Genomic DNA, 15,837 nt, shown 5'->3' with positions numbered 1-15,837 from the left:
GGCATGTGGCGTTGTGTCCAAATTTCATTGCTGTTGCTCAAACGGTTTCGGTGAAAAGTGGAAACCAACGGACATGGACAGTTTACATAGATAGATAGATAGATAGATAGATAGATAGATAGATAGATAGATTTAGCAAAGTCCTTATCAACCATATAAGCTTCCTCAATTGGTTGGTTTAGTTCTTTTTTTTGGCAACAGTTTTTCATGCATTTGAGCTTCAAACTGGAGCATCCAGCTGTTGACATTTTTGGAACTAATACAGATAATACATATTGTCATAACACTACACAAACTTAATATGCATAAATTGTTTGTGCTCTAATTCATGCAACAGAGATCCCAGTCATAAACTTAAAATTGTTTTGTGGTATTTACAACTGACCCACCTCTGATAACATACAGATTCACAGAGGAAGCAGTTTACCAAGCATACATCCCGAGCCCAGGGGAGATCAAGAGTGGCAGTCAACTAACTTTTTTACACAAATTAGACCCATTGAACATTAATTCCAATGCATTTACTCTGAGCAAAACTTAGTTGAATCTCAATAAATGTCTTCAGTCCCTGCAAAGGTCAGGATTATTTGCAAAGACCTGGTGCCTATTGGGACTGATGGGGCAGAAGGCTGGAAGCTAGGGTCAAGGACAAGCTGAGTCAACTAATTCCAGCTTTGTCCCCATCCTGCCCCCTGCTGAGTTCTACAAAAGGCAACACTGATACCATAGAGGAGGAGGAGGTTGATAGGCTGTGCCACTCCCTGAAAGGTTGTAAGGAGGATGACAGACAGGCAGGTGGGAGCTGGCTAAGAGCAGTCTGAGGTTGGTGGTGCCACGCCCCTCTTACCTACCCCTCTACTGGGATGGGGTCCAAAATCCATCCCTTCTTCCTATTTGCCTCCTGATTCATCCCTTTCACTTGTCAGGGCAATCCTATGTGTCTACTCAGAAGAAAGCCCCACTGAGTTCCATGAGACTTACTCCCAGGCAAGCGAGCATTGGAATACAACCACTGGCTTCACATTCAAAATCAAATGTAAGCTCTTTGGGCCAGGGAACTTTTTCTGTTGTGTTTTCTTTCTTAATGCCTGGTGTACATTGACGGGGTTATATAAAGAACTGCAATAAATTCTGAACAAGCCCATCCTGCCTGAAGCAGTTGCGTGTCTCCTTCCAAGTACAGTTCAGGACAGTCCACACCAGCGGGGTCAGAATAGAGCAAAGCTCAGGCACCTTCCACGCACCGGCCGACACGGAACTGGCAGGCTTAAAAGTCTGCGCCATGCGAGTCAAAGGAAATGATGCGACTGTATGCGATCTCAGTCATTTACATTATATTATGCGCAGCCCACTCTACAAAGAATGAGAGGGTGGCCCCGTCCCTGGCCTGAGAGGCTTTATAGCCTCCCACCACCCTAAGGTAACTTTCACATCACTAGGAGCAAGTTTCTCATCAAGAAAAGCGGTCCCGACGCCCACAATTCCCCCAAAGGAGACCTCCTCAAAAAATCCCCGCCTTCCCTTCACAGTTTGGTTACTCCCGGCTGGGAAAGCAGAGATGCACTCAGCGCATGCTCAGAGGCACTCTCTCCTCCACTGAAGCCCCGGGCGGCCTCGCCGTCGATAAACGCCATGCTGGCGGAGTTCTGCGCAGAGTCTCTTGCGCCACCCTGGCAGCCTGGAAATTGCGCGCCAAGACAAGCGGCAGCGGCGGCGGCGGCAGTTCCTCGGCTCGGCCCGACCCGGCCTATCTCCCCCGTCCCGTTGCGGCGGGTGTTGCCCGGGCAGGCAGCCCTTGGCGCGCGCCAGGGTGCGTGGCCGGCCGCTGACCCCAGAAGCGGCCCTTCCCCTCGCCTCGCCTCTCCTCTCCCAGCCCCGAAGGCAGGTGAACTGGGCGCGGGGAAGGAAGCTTCCTCGGCCTGCCCTTGCCGCTGCTGCTGTCACTTCCTGTAGCCGCCGAGAGCCCAGCCCAGCCCGGGTCCTCCTCCTCCTCCTCCTCCTGCTTCTGCTGCTCCCTCCCTCCCCGCAGCCGCTTGCACCGCCCTGGGCAGCGCGCAAGGGAGAGGCTGCTGCGGTCGCCCCCGTCCTCCCCAGCCGGTGAGTGGCGGTGGGCGGGTGAAGCTCGGCGGGGATTGCGGGTAGGGAGAGGGGAAGCGGAGAGAGCCGGGCCCGGAGGCGCTTCCCGGGCGGGAAGAGCGGGGAATCAGGCAGGCTAAAGAGAGGAGGAAGAGGCGGAGGCGTCGGTTTCGCCAGACTCAGCTCGGTTGCTGTTCCTCTGCGCCCCCGCCTCCCGAGAGTCCCGCCCTGCTGCTGTGCATTTGCCTCTCCGGTGCCGGGAACGGGAAGGGACGGCAATTTCCCCACCCCGCCTCCCCAGCTTCCCTTTCGGTACTTTCTAGATCGAGAGCTTGCTGCTTATATGCAAACCAAAATGCATGTATAAGGGAGCGGTTCCTCGGTGCCAGGGGGAGGGAAAGCACTTTGTACGTGCTCAGAGGCTCCCTTTGGCTATGTCTGTGCCATCGGGCTCGACCGCTAGCATTCAATAGCTTCTGGGGCTAAGCCCCAGCAGAGTTGCTTTTCCCTATTGAAAAAGTACCCCGTCAGGTCACTCCCCTCGCCCCAGCAAGGCTTGTATAATGCCATGGCCCTTTAAAAGGGTATGTTGTAGTTTGCAGGAAGGTAGGGTATGCTCCAGGTAAGCGCTGGTGGGGCCACACCTTCCTTGCACTGGATTCTTCTGGCCCCATTTCGTCCAATAGTAACAGCTGCGCTTTGGTTGCAAAACGTTCAGCTGCACATCCGGCTTCAGGGGACCAACTGTGCTGTGATTTAACCATTTCCCTGTGGGGTTGTTTCTTGCGGGAAATGAGTTTTCGGGAAACACTTCCTTTCCCGAGGAAAGGAGTGTGTGCGTGTGTGTGCGTGTGTGCACGCAACAACAACCCTGAACCCATTGCTTTTCTCAAGTTCTTGCTTTGTGTCATTTTCATCCCCCTGCCTCCTTTTGTTCCCCAAACTCCAAAACAGGAAGACTCCTGGGTTCGAAGTTCTGGTTCGCTGACGTTAGGTAGCATCCGGCCAATTTTTCTGCACCTTTCTGTCTTCCTCCAAAGTTTTCCTGGCTGCGCAGAAGAATAAACAAGGCTAGCCCATTCTTGAGTCCTCTGTCATCGGCCATTCTCACAGGAACCACCCTAAGAGAACTTTCTCCTGTGGCTTTGAGTCACACCTGGTTACAGTTTGGAGTAGTGGGTGGGGCTGCTGCCACTGAAACCTGAAGGCGGAAGCGGCTGGGTGCGGATGGTAGTTCCTACCCCATCTCCCCAAAAGTCTTACAACTGTGTGCTTGAAACAGAACTTGTGCTTAAATGGATTGATTCCCTTTACTATAAGGGTTGTGTGCTGTGGTTGCAGAGCTTTTAAATGCTTGCTTCTAGCCTTAAAGGTTTTTGTTTAGTCTCACTCTGATCAAGTGTTGAAGCAGCAGGCTGAATTTTGCTTTTGGTGGGCACTGCTTCCATGAAAAACACGTCTATATAAGGCGACAGGAAGTTCAGTGCATTTCCCGTCTCTTGAGACTGACTGCTGAATGTCCTCTGTCAGTCATCCATAGATAGGCCTTGATGGGGCCTTTTGATTAATTACACCAAGGGGTTTTAACTTCAGTGATTTTGGCCTGCCACTTTTCAGGGGTGACATTGGGGTGGGTATGTATTCTGGTCTTGTAAGTGTATTTTTATTTCTGGCATTTCACATGTAAACCAAAGAATTGGGATAGCAAAGTCTGTGTACCAGATTGTGTAGAGCACTGTATCTTTTGATTTACGGTGTGCACACATCTATTGAAAGGGCAAGTGTTTGGAATGAAGCTGGGATTCTACTGCAGGATTCATAAAAGAGAAAGCTGCTAATTCCCTCTTCTGCTGTGTTTCCCTCCCACCCGCGTAAAGCCAAATCGAGGTAGAAACCCACCCTCCCGTAATAAAGGAGGTTGGATATTAGACGATAGCCTGGCAGCGATTGAAACAGGACAACAAGTGGCAAATAATCCAGCCAGAGGCCACTGGTAGTCATCAATGAGCCTCTGCATGTGACTATTGCCTATACACAGAAGCAAAGCACAGAGAAAATGTGAGCTGTCAATTATAAAATGAGCTGGAGTGCAAAAATTTGTATGGAGGCCAAAAATGTAGAGCTGCCGAGAGCCTGATTGCAGAGAGGTATTTATGTATATAGAGGGAAATATGAATGTTGGGGGTGGGGGCGTCCAAGTTTGATCAAGAGCACCCGAGGCTTCCTGCTTATTGTCGAAAGAGGTCGGACTTGCAACATCTTCAGCAAGTGAAGTGATTGCAATCTGTGCGGCAGCTCTGCCAAATTCCTTTGATTCCTGCTCCACATTTCTGAACAACCTTATTGCAATCCTATTAGAAATCATATTGCAGCATCGCCCTTGGGGAGCGTTGTGCGTGAGACAGCCTGCGAGATCCTAAAGGTGTATCGCTTTTCTTCTCTCTGCAGCCATGTCCTTCCGAAAGGTTGTGCGCCAGAGCAAATTCCGCCACGTCTTTGGGCAGCCCGTCAAGAATGACCAGTGCTACGATGACATCCGGGTGTCGCGAGTCACTTGGGACAGCACTTTCTGCGCTGTCAACCCCAAGTTTGTGGCTGTGATTATAGAGGCCAGTGGAGGAGGGGCCTTCATGGTACTCCCACTACAGAAGGTGAGGGAACAGACTGACTTGGGAAGCATTGGGATTGCTTTCGCTAGAGGTTCTTAAGCAGAAGCCAGTGACCATTGGGGGTGGCGCCAGCCACAGATTTCCTGCGTCAGCAGAAGGTTAGACTAGATGACATTTTGAAGTCCCTCCCAACCCTAATACTCTTTAAGTACTGTACTGGGGATGTCACTAGATGGGAGTAGGAATAGGGAAGATGTGCACAAGGTTGACTGACCCTAAGAATTCCTCAACTCATAAAAAGAGGCTTCCTGGATCAGGCCAGTGACTCATCTAGTCCAGCATCCTGTTCTCACAGTGGGAAACCTGCAAGCAGGACCCAAGCACAAGAGCACTCTCCCCCTCCTGCGGTTTCCATATGGCCTCCGGTTATGGAGGCAGAGCATAGCCACCATTGCTAGTAGCCATTGTTAGCTTTGTCCTCCCTGAATTAGTCTAATCCTTTCTTAAAGTCATCCCGGTTGGTGGCCACCACTGCCTCATGTGGGAGAGAGTTCCATATTTTAATTCTGCACTGCATGAAGAAGTACTTTCTTTTATCTGTCCTTAATCTTGCAACATTCAAACTTGGGTCTCAATATATCATTCCTTCTCCTGCTTCTTCTCCTATCGTGTGTTTTGTGTCTTTGAGCACATAATATTTTATGGGTACTGAGGGATGGAACAGAGGGGTTGTACTGGGACTGCTGAGGCAAAGAGGGAAATTTGGGACAGGAAACAGGATAGTGGCTTTGAGGAGCCTGGAAGGAACTGCCTGATGAATCTTGTCCCCTTTGGTTATTTTTCCCCAGACTGGACGCATTGATAAGTCTTACCCTACGGTGTGTGGGCACACAGGACCTGTTTTGGACATTGACTGGTGCCCGCACAATGATAACGTCATCGCTAGTGGCTCTGAGGATTGCACTGTTATGGTGAGGGGCAGCTGGTAAAAGGACTGTGTGTGTGTGTGTGTGTGAGAGAGAGAGAGAGAGAGAGAAGGGGGGCCTCACCTGTAGCCATGCTCTTGGCTAAATATATACAGAAGGTTGGGGCTGTACATATTAATGAATCAAGCAGTCAAAATATTGAGTGGCAAATTCAGCATGCTGTGCATTTGAAAATTCTATTTTTAAAGCAAATTTCTAGTCCTTCAGATTGTGAAGGCTTGAAAGCACAGACTCTCTGAAGTTTGTTACGTGTGTACAGGCAGGATAGCTGAGCAAGATTTTCAGCAGCAGGGCGGGGAGGCCTGTTCACTGCCCCAGTGGTCTCTTATCATGATTATTTAGCAGAGGCAGACTATACTAGGCAAATTTAAGTCTGCATATGTAAACGTGTTTTGTTACAATGCACAGGGCAAAGAATTCAGACGGAAGAACTGTTAGCTGGGCTGTAGACACAAGAAGCAAGATGGTACCTGCAGAATGTGGGATGATGGGATCAGGAGAAAGACCCTTTGGTGTGGAGCAAGCTAAAGCCAGAGTGTATCCCCCCCACGGGTGGCTGGATGTTGTTTGGTGTTTGGGTCGGGATGATGGGAGAGCGAGGTTTTGTGGGAGGCTGTGCCACTGGTGACAGGATCGGAGCAGACGAAAATGCTTTGCCGGCTGAGCCATTTCACTCCCATCTTTCTTTTCAGGTATGGCAGATTCCCGATAATGGATTGACACTGCCTCTGACGGAGCCAGTGGTTGTTCTAGAAGGGCACTCTAAGCGTGTGGGCATCATCACTTGGCATCCAACTGCCCGCAACGTCCTCCTTAGTGCAGGTACCATCTGTGGTGGTGGTGGTGGAGTAAGAGGCAAAATAAAAGTGGAGAACATCTGGCTGCAAACTTACATGCTGGGGTGGTTGAGACCCAAAGTTAAGGGCAGCCTAACACAGAACTCTGTGGCAAACCTCTTCCAATGAGCACCTTTTCTCCCCAGGCTGTGACAACGTGGTGATCGTGTGGAACGTGGGCACAACTGAAGAGCTTTACCGCCTGGAAGATCTGCATCCTGACCTCATTTATAATGTCAGCTGGAACCGTGACGGCAGCCTCTTCTGCTCGGCTTGCAAGGATAAAAGTGTGCGCATCATTGACCCTCGGCGTGGGCAGGTTGTAGCGGTATGTTTCTCCCTCCTTTGAAGCTTTTTGGTTCTGGTCTGTGTATTTTACATGAGTGTTCCCTCTCTTAGGCAATCTATTACTTCCTGGTCATTCTGCAAGTCAAAGGGACTCCCCTTTGTGTTTTGGGATGTTGTAGTGGGATGTGTTTGGGCCACAGTCAGTGCTCCCTGTCCTGTTGTCTGAGCGGTGGTATCTCTCTGTGGTTTGTGCCTCCCTAGTCCCCTTTTCTAGCTTGGTTGCAAGGCTCACGCTTGAGATGTGACCTGCGCTGCTTTGACCGTGCAGTAATTTGGTGATGGGAAGCTCACGCTTTGCCTCCTGGGTTAATTAGCTCTCAGTAGTGCTGATCTTTATGTAGTTCACATGTTAGTGGGCTATCTATAAGGCTCTGATGCGTGACAGTGTTTATATTGCTTATTGGATAGTGCTTGGAGAAGCCTAATTTTAATTTAAGATGAAGACCGCATATGAAATGTGCTCTAGGCAGAGGAGCTGGCTTACGATGAATCTAAATTTCACAACCGGCAAAAACCATACTTTGCACTTTCATTTTCGGTAGAGCAAGTTATGCACATTTTCAGATCAAGTAAATGAATTTACATGTGCGTGTGCACGTATCAGCAAGAGTTCAAAGCGGTGTCATCTTTGCTATGCAGGGAACACTGTGCTAATGGCAAAATGTTCAGGAGGGAAGGAGGCAGGAGGTTGATAAGATTATGCTAAATAGGGGAGCAGAAGCAGGGGATCTATGCAGAGAGAAGCTGTGAAACAAGGGTGAACTCCCTTCAGCCCCAGAGAGCTCGTCTGATAGTCGGGGATGGTATAATCCAGAAACATCTGGAGAGCCACACCTGTTCTGGAATCCTCATCAGATCCCTCTGAGGCTTCACCCACCTCTCCCTCCCAAGCCTTTTATGAGAATTAATAAGGGCTTCTCATCAGGCGTCTCAGGAATCTGACCATGCTGTCAATGATAATGCATAAGCATTTCCCAGGTCTGTTTCTGTAATATTATTGAGAAATCAATTCACAGGTGTTTCCAACTACCGGTAAGCCCCCAGTTTTGGTATGTGACTATATATAAAGTGGCAGTGCTGTATAGGATTGGGAAATGATTAAATTGGTGTTATCTGTGAGATTGCTTCCCCAGATCTCCCTGCTGTTCCTAGCTTGAGACTCAGGCATGTATATCATTTAAATGAGTTGTGACCTCTGAGGCCCAACCTCTTCCTTCCTTTCCCTTCTCCTACGTAGGTTGATCTGGAACCTGAAGAAGGGATGAAAATGGGTTAACTTTTTTAATATAAAAGGGTTATTTTAAGAGGGAAGTAATATTTCAAAATAACGTATCTCTATGCTATATTTGCTCTCATCTGTCGTCATGCTGGCGAACGAGGGCACATGAATACTCAAGTTAAAACATCACCACAGCCACTTGCCAGGTGGAAGGAACTGAAGGCGGGGAAAGTCCTTCTCTTCATCCACCTTTTGCTGCTGAGAGAAGGAAGCCTGTATTTTAAAATGAAGGCTCCTTTCTCCTGGCTGAGACAGTGGGGGGAACGAAGAGGGGGGAAACGTTCTCCCCTTCATTCCCTCCCCACTGCCAGTGTTGACAGTGGTAAAGGGAACGTGGGGATGGGTGGGTTGGGGTGAGGTGTAAAGGAAGGGAGTTGGCAATGGGGTGGTGGGAAGGTGGGGTTTGGGGTCAAAGTGAGCTGAGGCAGCAGCCCCAAGTGCAGCATAAATACATCTAAGCAGTATAGCCATATATAACAATGCACCAAGAGTGGATTGATTCTGAGGGGGGGGTTGGGGTGTGTGTGGAGGAGATGATATTGGGAAGTTATCCGGGTTGATAGAAAAGTATTGACTTTCTAACTTACGGCCTTTTTGGAGTGGGATTCCTCTGTCAATAGCAACATGGCCGTAAGTAGTTTTAACAGATGTAGTTATTCCATATATATATATATATATATATATATATATATATATATATATTCCAAAAAAACAACAATAAAACAAACAAATACAAAACAATACAACCATAAAAAAGAAAACAAACCTAAAAACGAAGAAAAAGAAAAAACATATTATTATCACTAACCTCTATCCTTTACATTGTATCTTGACATCCTCTCATCTCCACTTCTTGCTTTCCTTGTCAATCATCTTTAGTAACTTCTTACCATCTTTAAATATCTTACTTTACTATAAAAAATCATTAATCTTATCTAATATCTTAACTCATTTCTCACAGTTCCCACACACTTAACCAAATTTTAAATCTACAGTCTATCTTTTCTTCCAAATTATATCTAATTTTCAATCATACAATGATTTTTAAGATACAATTTAAATTTCTTCCACTCTTCTTCCACCGCGTCATCCCTCCGGTCACAAAGTTTCCCGGTCATCTCAGCGAGCTCCATATACTCCATCATTTTCATCTGCCATTCTTCAATCGTTGGTATTTCTTCTGTCTTCCAATTCTTAGCTATCAAAATTCTAGCTGCTGTTGTGGCATACATAAATAAAGTTCTATCACCTTTTGGAATCTCTTGGGCTAGGATGCCCAGTAAGGGAGGCGCGAAGGGTACTCGCCGGATCCCCACGACTTCAGGACAATCTTCCTGAAGTTTTTTCAGGGGCCGTATCGCAGTTACGGCTCCCCCTTCCCTGACAGCGTCGGAGTTCCCCAGAGCTGGGGCTTCTCCCGACCGGCTAGTATGGCGCTTCACCAGAAGTCCCCAGATGTAGTTCTTCCATTCATTGCAGCACTACATTGGGAGAGGTTGCCAGGCTTTTAAATTCTGCTGCTGTTAAAAGAACACACAGACACCTCAAATGCCTTTGCATATCTGAACACCGTGCCTTTTTAGACTCCAGATCATACCCTTTGTCTGCTCAGCCCCATGTTGCCTGCACTGACTACAGCAGTGGCTCTCAGAACGAGTCTCTCAGCCCTGCGGTGAGAGGCCCTCCTAACTGGAGGTGCCTAAGATTTGAATCTCAGACCCTTCTGCATACAAGACACCTCAACTTATCTTCCTCTGGAGTCGGGTGGAATGAGCTGCTGAGGGCCAGGCACAGTCTGACCCTGTGGAAAGGCGCTCGTGGTTTTAGGGGGAATGTAAACTCAGATGAGTGACTCTCCTGTTGTAGTTCGGATCCAGCATAGCAGATATGGGAGCAAAACCCGCATTTGTGCTGCAGTATAGCAAAGCCTGCCTGCTGCTTCACCTCTTGAATTCCCCACATCTTACCCCCTTTTTTTTTTTTTTTGCTCCTCAGGAGAAGGAAAAAGCCCATGACGGGGCACGCCCTATGCGGGCCATTTTCTTAGCGGATGGGAAGATCTTCACGACCGGTTTCAGTCGTATGAGTGAACGGCAGCTGGCACTCTGGGACCCGGTGAGTGGGAAGGTGGACCTGGGAGCGAGGTGTGTGCTGTACTGCTGGAATGTGGTGGTGGTGGTGGTGTGTGTGTGTGTGTGTAAGTTCTCTCTGTGTGTTCAGGGTCTCTTGTCCTGAGCAAAGAACTCCTGTTGAACTCCATGTGTTTGAGAGGCGAGAGGCAACATCTGAGGAGAGACTGCTTTGTGCACATAGGCTTGTCCCCACCTGTCAGGGGGCTGCCCTCGCCGCAAGGCAAGGAGTTGCCAGGGCTTTATCAGTATCGCGAGCCCCCGCCTCAACTGCTGAGCAATTCATCCAGTGGGGAAAGCAGTGATCCCTCTAGTGGGGAGGAAGAGATGGGACTGGGCTCTGACAGGGAGAGAGAGCCCACCACCAAGCAGAGGCTGGAGGGGAGGCACCTCTTCCGTCTCCCCACTTGTGCAGGGGGGAAAGACGCAGAGGGGGTAGGCGGGGGTTCCGCATCCCACAACTTTTATGCTGGGCAAAGAACCGGAAGGGGTCATTCCCGGACTCTGCCGAAGGATGAGCTGGAGGTTTTTTTTTGTTGCTGCACTGTATATATTTGCACAATAAAGAAACCTAGTTTTAGAAGCCTCGGAGTCAGTCTGGTTACTCATGAGCAGCCACTGAAAACCTTACACCACCCCTCAATTAGGGTCTTAACCATGCAGGGTTTTCAATCTCGGTGGGTTCATGGGCATATGGCGCACACTCCCCTCTTGCTCTCAAGTGACTGGTGTCAGGATGGATGGTAGGTGTGGCCCTGCTGCCTTCCTCCCCAAGATTGTGATGGTGTGAAGGATAGCATTTGAACAAGGAGATCTGTAACCTGTGCCTTTCTGTTTTTGCAGGAGAATCTGGAGGAGCCCATGGCATTGCAAGAGCTGGACTCAAGCAATGGGGCCCTTCTTCCCTTCTATGACCCGGACACCAACGTTGTGTATGTCTGTGGCAAGGTATGCTTTCCTACTAAGCAGAAATTAGTGAAATTAAGTTAAAACCAGAGTCTGCATTTGACAGCTTGCAGTTTAATATACCTTCGGGTATAGGGCGGTATATAAATTCAATAAATAAAGTAAAATAAAAAAGGAAAAGGTTCCCGTTTCAGTCCCTGGCATCTGCAAATAGGGCAAAAGAAGACACCTGCAGTCAGTCCCTGCAAGCCAGATGCCCCTGACCTGGTGTATTCCAGATGGTTTGGACTACGATTCCCATCATCCCTAACCACAGCCCATGCTGGCTGGGTCTGATGGTAGTTGGAGTCTTACCAATGTCTGGAGGACGTCAGGTTGGGGAAAAGCTGCTGTAGAGAATACTGAACTAAGTGGACTCCAGGGTCTGACTTCCGTATAAGACGGTTAAAGTGCAAAGCTGGCTTCTTGGGGTTCCAGAACTCTGGGTTTGTACCCTCTCTCTGAAGGTGGGTATTCCCTTGGCCCCTCTTCCTCAGCCAGTCTGTCCCACTGAAAGCAAAGTGCTCGGGAGGGAAGTGGTATGCCAAGGGATGCCAAGCATCGCAACGTCCTCGGTAGGCATAGTAACACTGTGTGCATCCTTTTCGCCCTCTCCCCCTTCCAGGGTGACTCCAGCATCCGATACTTCGAGATCACGGCAGAAGCCCCCTACATCCACTTCCTGAACACATTCACTAGCAAAGAACCCCAGCGTGGCATGGGATGGATGCCCAAACGGGGTCTGGATGTCAACAAGTGTGAGATTGCCAGGTATTCTGAATAATGCTGGGGCTGGGTGTGTGTGTGTGTGTGTGTGTGTGACACCAGTGAAAGAACCGGTAGTCTTGCCTGGCTGCCTGTGCCTCAATCTTTCTCTCTTGGTGTGTTTCTGCAGGTTTTACAAACTCCACGAACGCAAGTGTGAGCCCATTATCATGACTGTGCCAAGGAAGGTGGGTGTTTGATAGTGGGGGCTAGCCTACTTTTTCAAGAAACTGCTGCTTAAGCTACAAGGGACGGGGGCAGGGGCTTCCCTTGCTGCTGTTTCGGGACCAAGCAACCTGTTTGTGGGTGGCTTGATGGTTCCGCATTAGAATCTTGAAATATTAATCCATGGGGCTGTTGCCACTGCTGTGTTCACCCAGCAAGTTGACAGGAGAATCACACATAACCTCATATACCCTGGAAGGTTGTGAGCATTTCAGTTCTGGCCATTGGGACAGGTGGTCGTGTCCCTTTGAAGGTGTAGCTTGGTATTTCCATCCAGTGCTTTTCTCCCCTCTGGTTTCCAGCTGGCCAGAAGGATCTTCTAAAGTCATATGCTGGAACCGTTGCCATTTCAACACTGTTCCTTCCATGATCAGAAGCATTTTTTTTTCTCCATTTGACGGTTGTGTGTGCTTTACTTGCCTTTAAACCAAGCCGGGCGTTACATAAGCATTAAATACCTTTGCAACTTTTAGAAGACATCTGAAGGCAGGCCTGTATTGGGGAGTTTTTAATGTTTGATGTTTTATTATTATTATTTTTAATGTGTTGGGAGCCGCCTAGAGTGGCTGAGGCAACCCAGTCAGATGGATGGGTTATAAATAATAAAATTATTATTAAGCAAATCCCTCCAGTGTTCAGGTCTCGAACTTCATACATATGCCTGTTTTCATTGCGTAGAATTTTGGATCTGTGCCCCTGTCTAGCTTTGAAACTATGTGGATTTAATAATTAGGCTACTGCTTGACAGTTAAATAGCGTGTTACTCAAAGCACGCTATCTGTTTCTTCTTTTAAAACTGCTCTGTAAGATAGGCCAATATAAAGTGGAGACTGAGAATTGTAAATTTTGAAACAGCGAATTTGTTGAGTGTTTTACCTTGTACATCCCATGGGGTGGGGGGGGGGGGAGGAAGCAGCACTGTTCCACATCGCCCCAGGCTCTTAACACTGCCCTCTTTCTTTCTCTCTCTCTCTGCAGTCAGATTTGTTCCAAGATGATTTGTACCCAGACACAGCTGGGCCAGAAGCCACCATGGAAGCCGAGGAATGGGTGGCAGGGAAGACGGCGGGGCCCATCCTGATCTCGCTGCGCGAAGCCTACGTGCCCACCAAGCAGCGTGACCTCAAAGTCAGCCGGAGGAGCTTGCTGCAAGAGAGCCGCCCCGCTGCTGCCCCCAGCGCCGGGCTGAGTGCCACACACCCCAGTGCCATGTCTCAGTCTGCTGCCATGCCTGCCATTAGCATCAGCACTGCCAGTGGGGTATGTGCAGGGCTGCGCCGGAACGGGGGGGGGGGTTCTGTGGGTGGCTTGTTTGATTGGTGCTTCTTTGTCGTCCCTCGGAAGGTTGCAGAGCGGTTGAGCTGGGGTGTGGGTGGGTGTAGATGCGGGTTAGATCCAAATGCAAGGAGCAGAACAGGATTCTGATGTCCCTTGGGGAGGGAGAATGGAGGAGAAGGTCTGCATGTCCATTGTTCACTCTCCAGCATTCTCTCTAATGATGATGATAATAATAATAATGCAAATCCTTTGTAGTTTTGGAGAAGTCATCCAATTTCAGTTGTTGGAGAAAAGCCAGTAGGGCTTGACTAGAGGCTGTGGTTAGAAAGTGGGCTTCCCATAGAGAGCAAATGAGCCTACAAAGGTTACCGGTGTGAGTGGCTTTAGGCAAATCCGTGGAGGGTAAGGCTATATTCCACCTTCAGGCACAGGATGCCTCTGAATGCCAGTTGCTGGAAAGGAGAGGAGAGGGCTCCTGTGCTCAGGCTTCACTTGTGCACAGGATGCTGGGATCCAGCAGAACTTTCCTTAACGTTCCACTATCCTGCTAATCAGCTAGCCATCTGCATTTCCATGCTATCTGCAGGGGAAAGGATGCCATCTCCTCCATAGCCAGCCCGGAAACAGAGGCAGATAGGGGAAAAAATGAAAAATGTCTTCTTCTAAGCAGACTGGCAGAGGAGGAACAGGATGATCCATGCTCTGCTCTTTGCTAGCCCACTCAGGCATCTGTGTGGAATTCCTGGCTGTCTGCGGCTACTGAGCAATTTGTCAAGGACAAGGATGCTTTGGGGCATTTTTAACCTGAATGCCAGGCTGTTCGTAATTGAACAGATCCTATGAAGTCAGTCTGCTGAGGATTTCTTTCTTTGGATGTCTAATAGCCTGCTTCTTTCCACTGCGTGTGTGCATGTGTTGACCAAGCATTTGCCAATGTTGCTTTCTTCCTCCCTTCCCCCCAACATGTGTGTGCGCATACATGGTGCACTCCCTCTCACACATGCACTGGGGGAGGGAGAAGAGGCACAAGTCCCACTGGTCCCAAGAGTACAGGTCACGGGGTGATTTTGAGCTGAGCAGCTGGGATCCCGTTGGGAAGAGCAGCATGACCCTGTTTTCTTCTTCTTTGCAGGACGGCAGGCAGGTCATTGAAGAAGTGCTGCGTGAAGTGGCGTCACTGCGGGCGCTTGTGGCTGCGCAGGGCGAGCGCATTGTGCGGCTAGAGGAGCAGCTGAGCCGCATAGAGAACGGCGATGTCTAGGAGGGGTGGGGTGGGGCTTTCCCCGCGGAGGAGACCTCACCAACATGGATCTTCTTAAACGCTTCACCTTTTTTTGAGCTGCCAGTAATCCCTTTATACACTGCCTCATCCTGCCCTGTGGTGTGAGACAGGGACTTGCCCTCTCTTGCTGCTACTGGGAATGTTTCTTGGGTTTTGTCTCGGACCAAATCTCCTCCTCCTCCCGCACCCTGTATTACCCAAGGGGCGATGTGCTGGTCTCCCCACATCTGTCCCTTTGCCTTATTCTGGCCAGATTCCCTCTGGCCTTGTCCCCTTCCCATGGCTGGGGCTAGCTTGTATGTATCAGGACTAGCTAACTGCGCAGTCTGACATGCCCACGCTTTCCACCGGAGAGAAGGCTGGGATTCCCCTTCCCAATCTCTCATGGCGGGTGGATTTTGCGGTTTATTAGAAGCCAGTGCCTCCTATGGGCCAGGACTCTTCTCCCCATTTTCCCTGCTAGGACCACTGAGAATCCTGTTGAGGATTCTTCTGCTTCCTTGCCTGAATTTTATTTTATTTCAAAGAGACCATGGATGGGATCATTGGGGCTTGACTATGAAATAAATCTGCCATCTAGTCACAGTCCTTAAGTTTCTTGTCTCTGGGACCACTCCTCTCTCCCCACCTTCCAGCCCTCAAATGCTAAGCAGGTTCTGACGAAACATACGAGGGTGGTGGAGGCGAAAAGAAACTGTTCAGGTTCAATAATCTATATTTTCATTCCAAATAAAAGTCTTTATAAAGCCACAACTCTGTGCACAAGTCTGTTGCTGCCGCCTCCCTTCTTCCCACAGATGAATTCAGGAGTTCAGGGTAAGTGCAGACTTTTCCTGGAGCATTTGCTTTCTTCCCGCCATTTTATGTGGGTTCACTTTTAGCGTGGTGGAAAAACACAGCGGAACAGGCAACAGCCCTGGCATTTCTGCTCACCTAAAAAGGTAAAGGTAAAAGGACCCCTGACCATTAGGTCCAGTCGTGTCCGACTCTGGGGTTGCGGCGCTCATCTCACGTTACTGGCCGAGGGAGCTGGTGTACAGCTTCCGGGTCATGTGGCCAGCATGACTAAGTCGCTTTCT

The 15,837-nt window shown here is 49.2% G+C and overlaps 1 protein-coding gene across 3 annotated transcripts; it reads left to right on the top strand.

Moving 5' to 3' along the window:
- The first annotated feature begins 2,005 nt into the window (after window positions 1-2,005).
- CORO1B (coronin 1B) lies at window positions 2,006-15,511 on the top strand. 3 transcript variants are annotated; one of them, XM_033159272.1, is made up of 11 exons: window positions 2,006-2,097; window positions 4,525-4,727; window positions 5,534-5,656; window positions 6,364-6,493; window positions 6,654-6,835; window positions 10,130-10,249; window positions 11,107-11,211; window positions 11,834-11,979; window positions 12,104-12,161; window positions 13,177-13,458; window positions 14,609-15,511. In XM_033159272.1, exons 2-11 carry the CDS (start codon window positions 4,527-4,529, stop codon window positions 14,735-14,737), a joined length of 1,476 nt encoding a protein of 491 aa, XP_033015163.1. In that variant the 5' UTR covers window positions 2,006-2,097; window positions 4,525-4,526; the 3' UTR covers window positions 14,738-15,511. The 3 variants fall into 3 exon arrangements, with proteins under 3 accessions (XP_033015163.1, XP_033015172.1, XP_033015182.1); XM_033159281.1 differs by lacking the exon at window positions 2,006-2,097 and adding an exon at window positions 2,300-2,388; XM_033159291.1 differs by lacking the exon at window positions 2,006-2,097 and adding an exon at window positions 4,098-4,223.
- Window positions 15,512-15,837: the final 326 nt, after the last annotated feature.

Source organism: Lacerta agilis, chromosome 1, assembly GCF_009819535.1.
Source record: "Lacerta agilis isolate rLacAgi1 chromosome 1, rLacAgi1.pri, whole genome shotgun sequence".
NCBI lineage: Eukaryota > Metazoa > Chordata > Lepidosauria > Squamata > Lacertidae > Lacerta > Lacerta agilis.
Note: the sequence above shows the minus strand (reverse complement) of the source record. Positions and strands in the feature narration are given on the sequence as shown.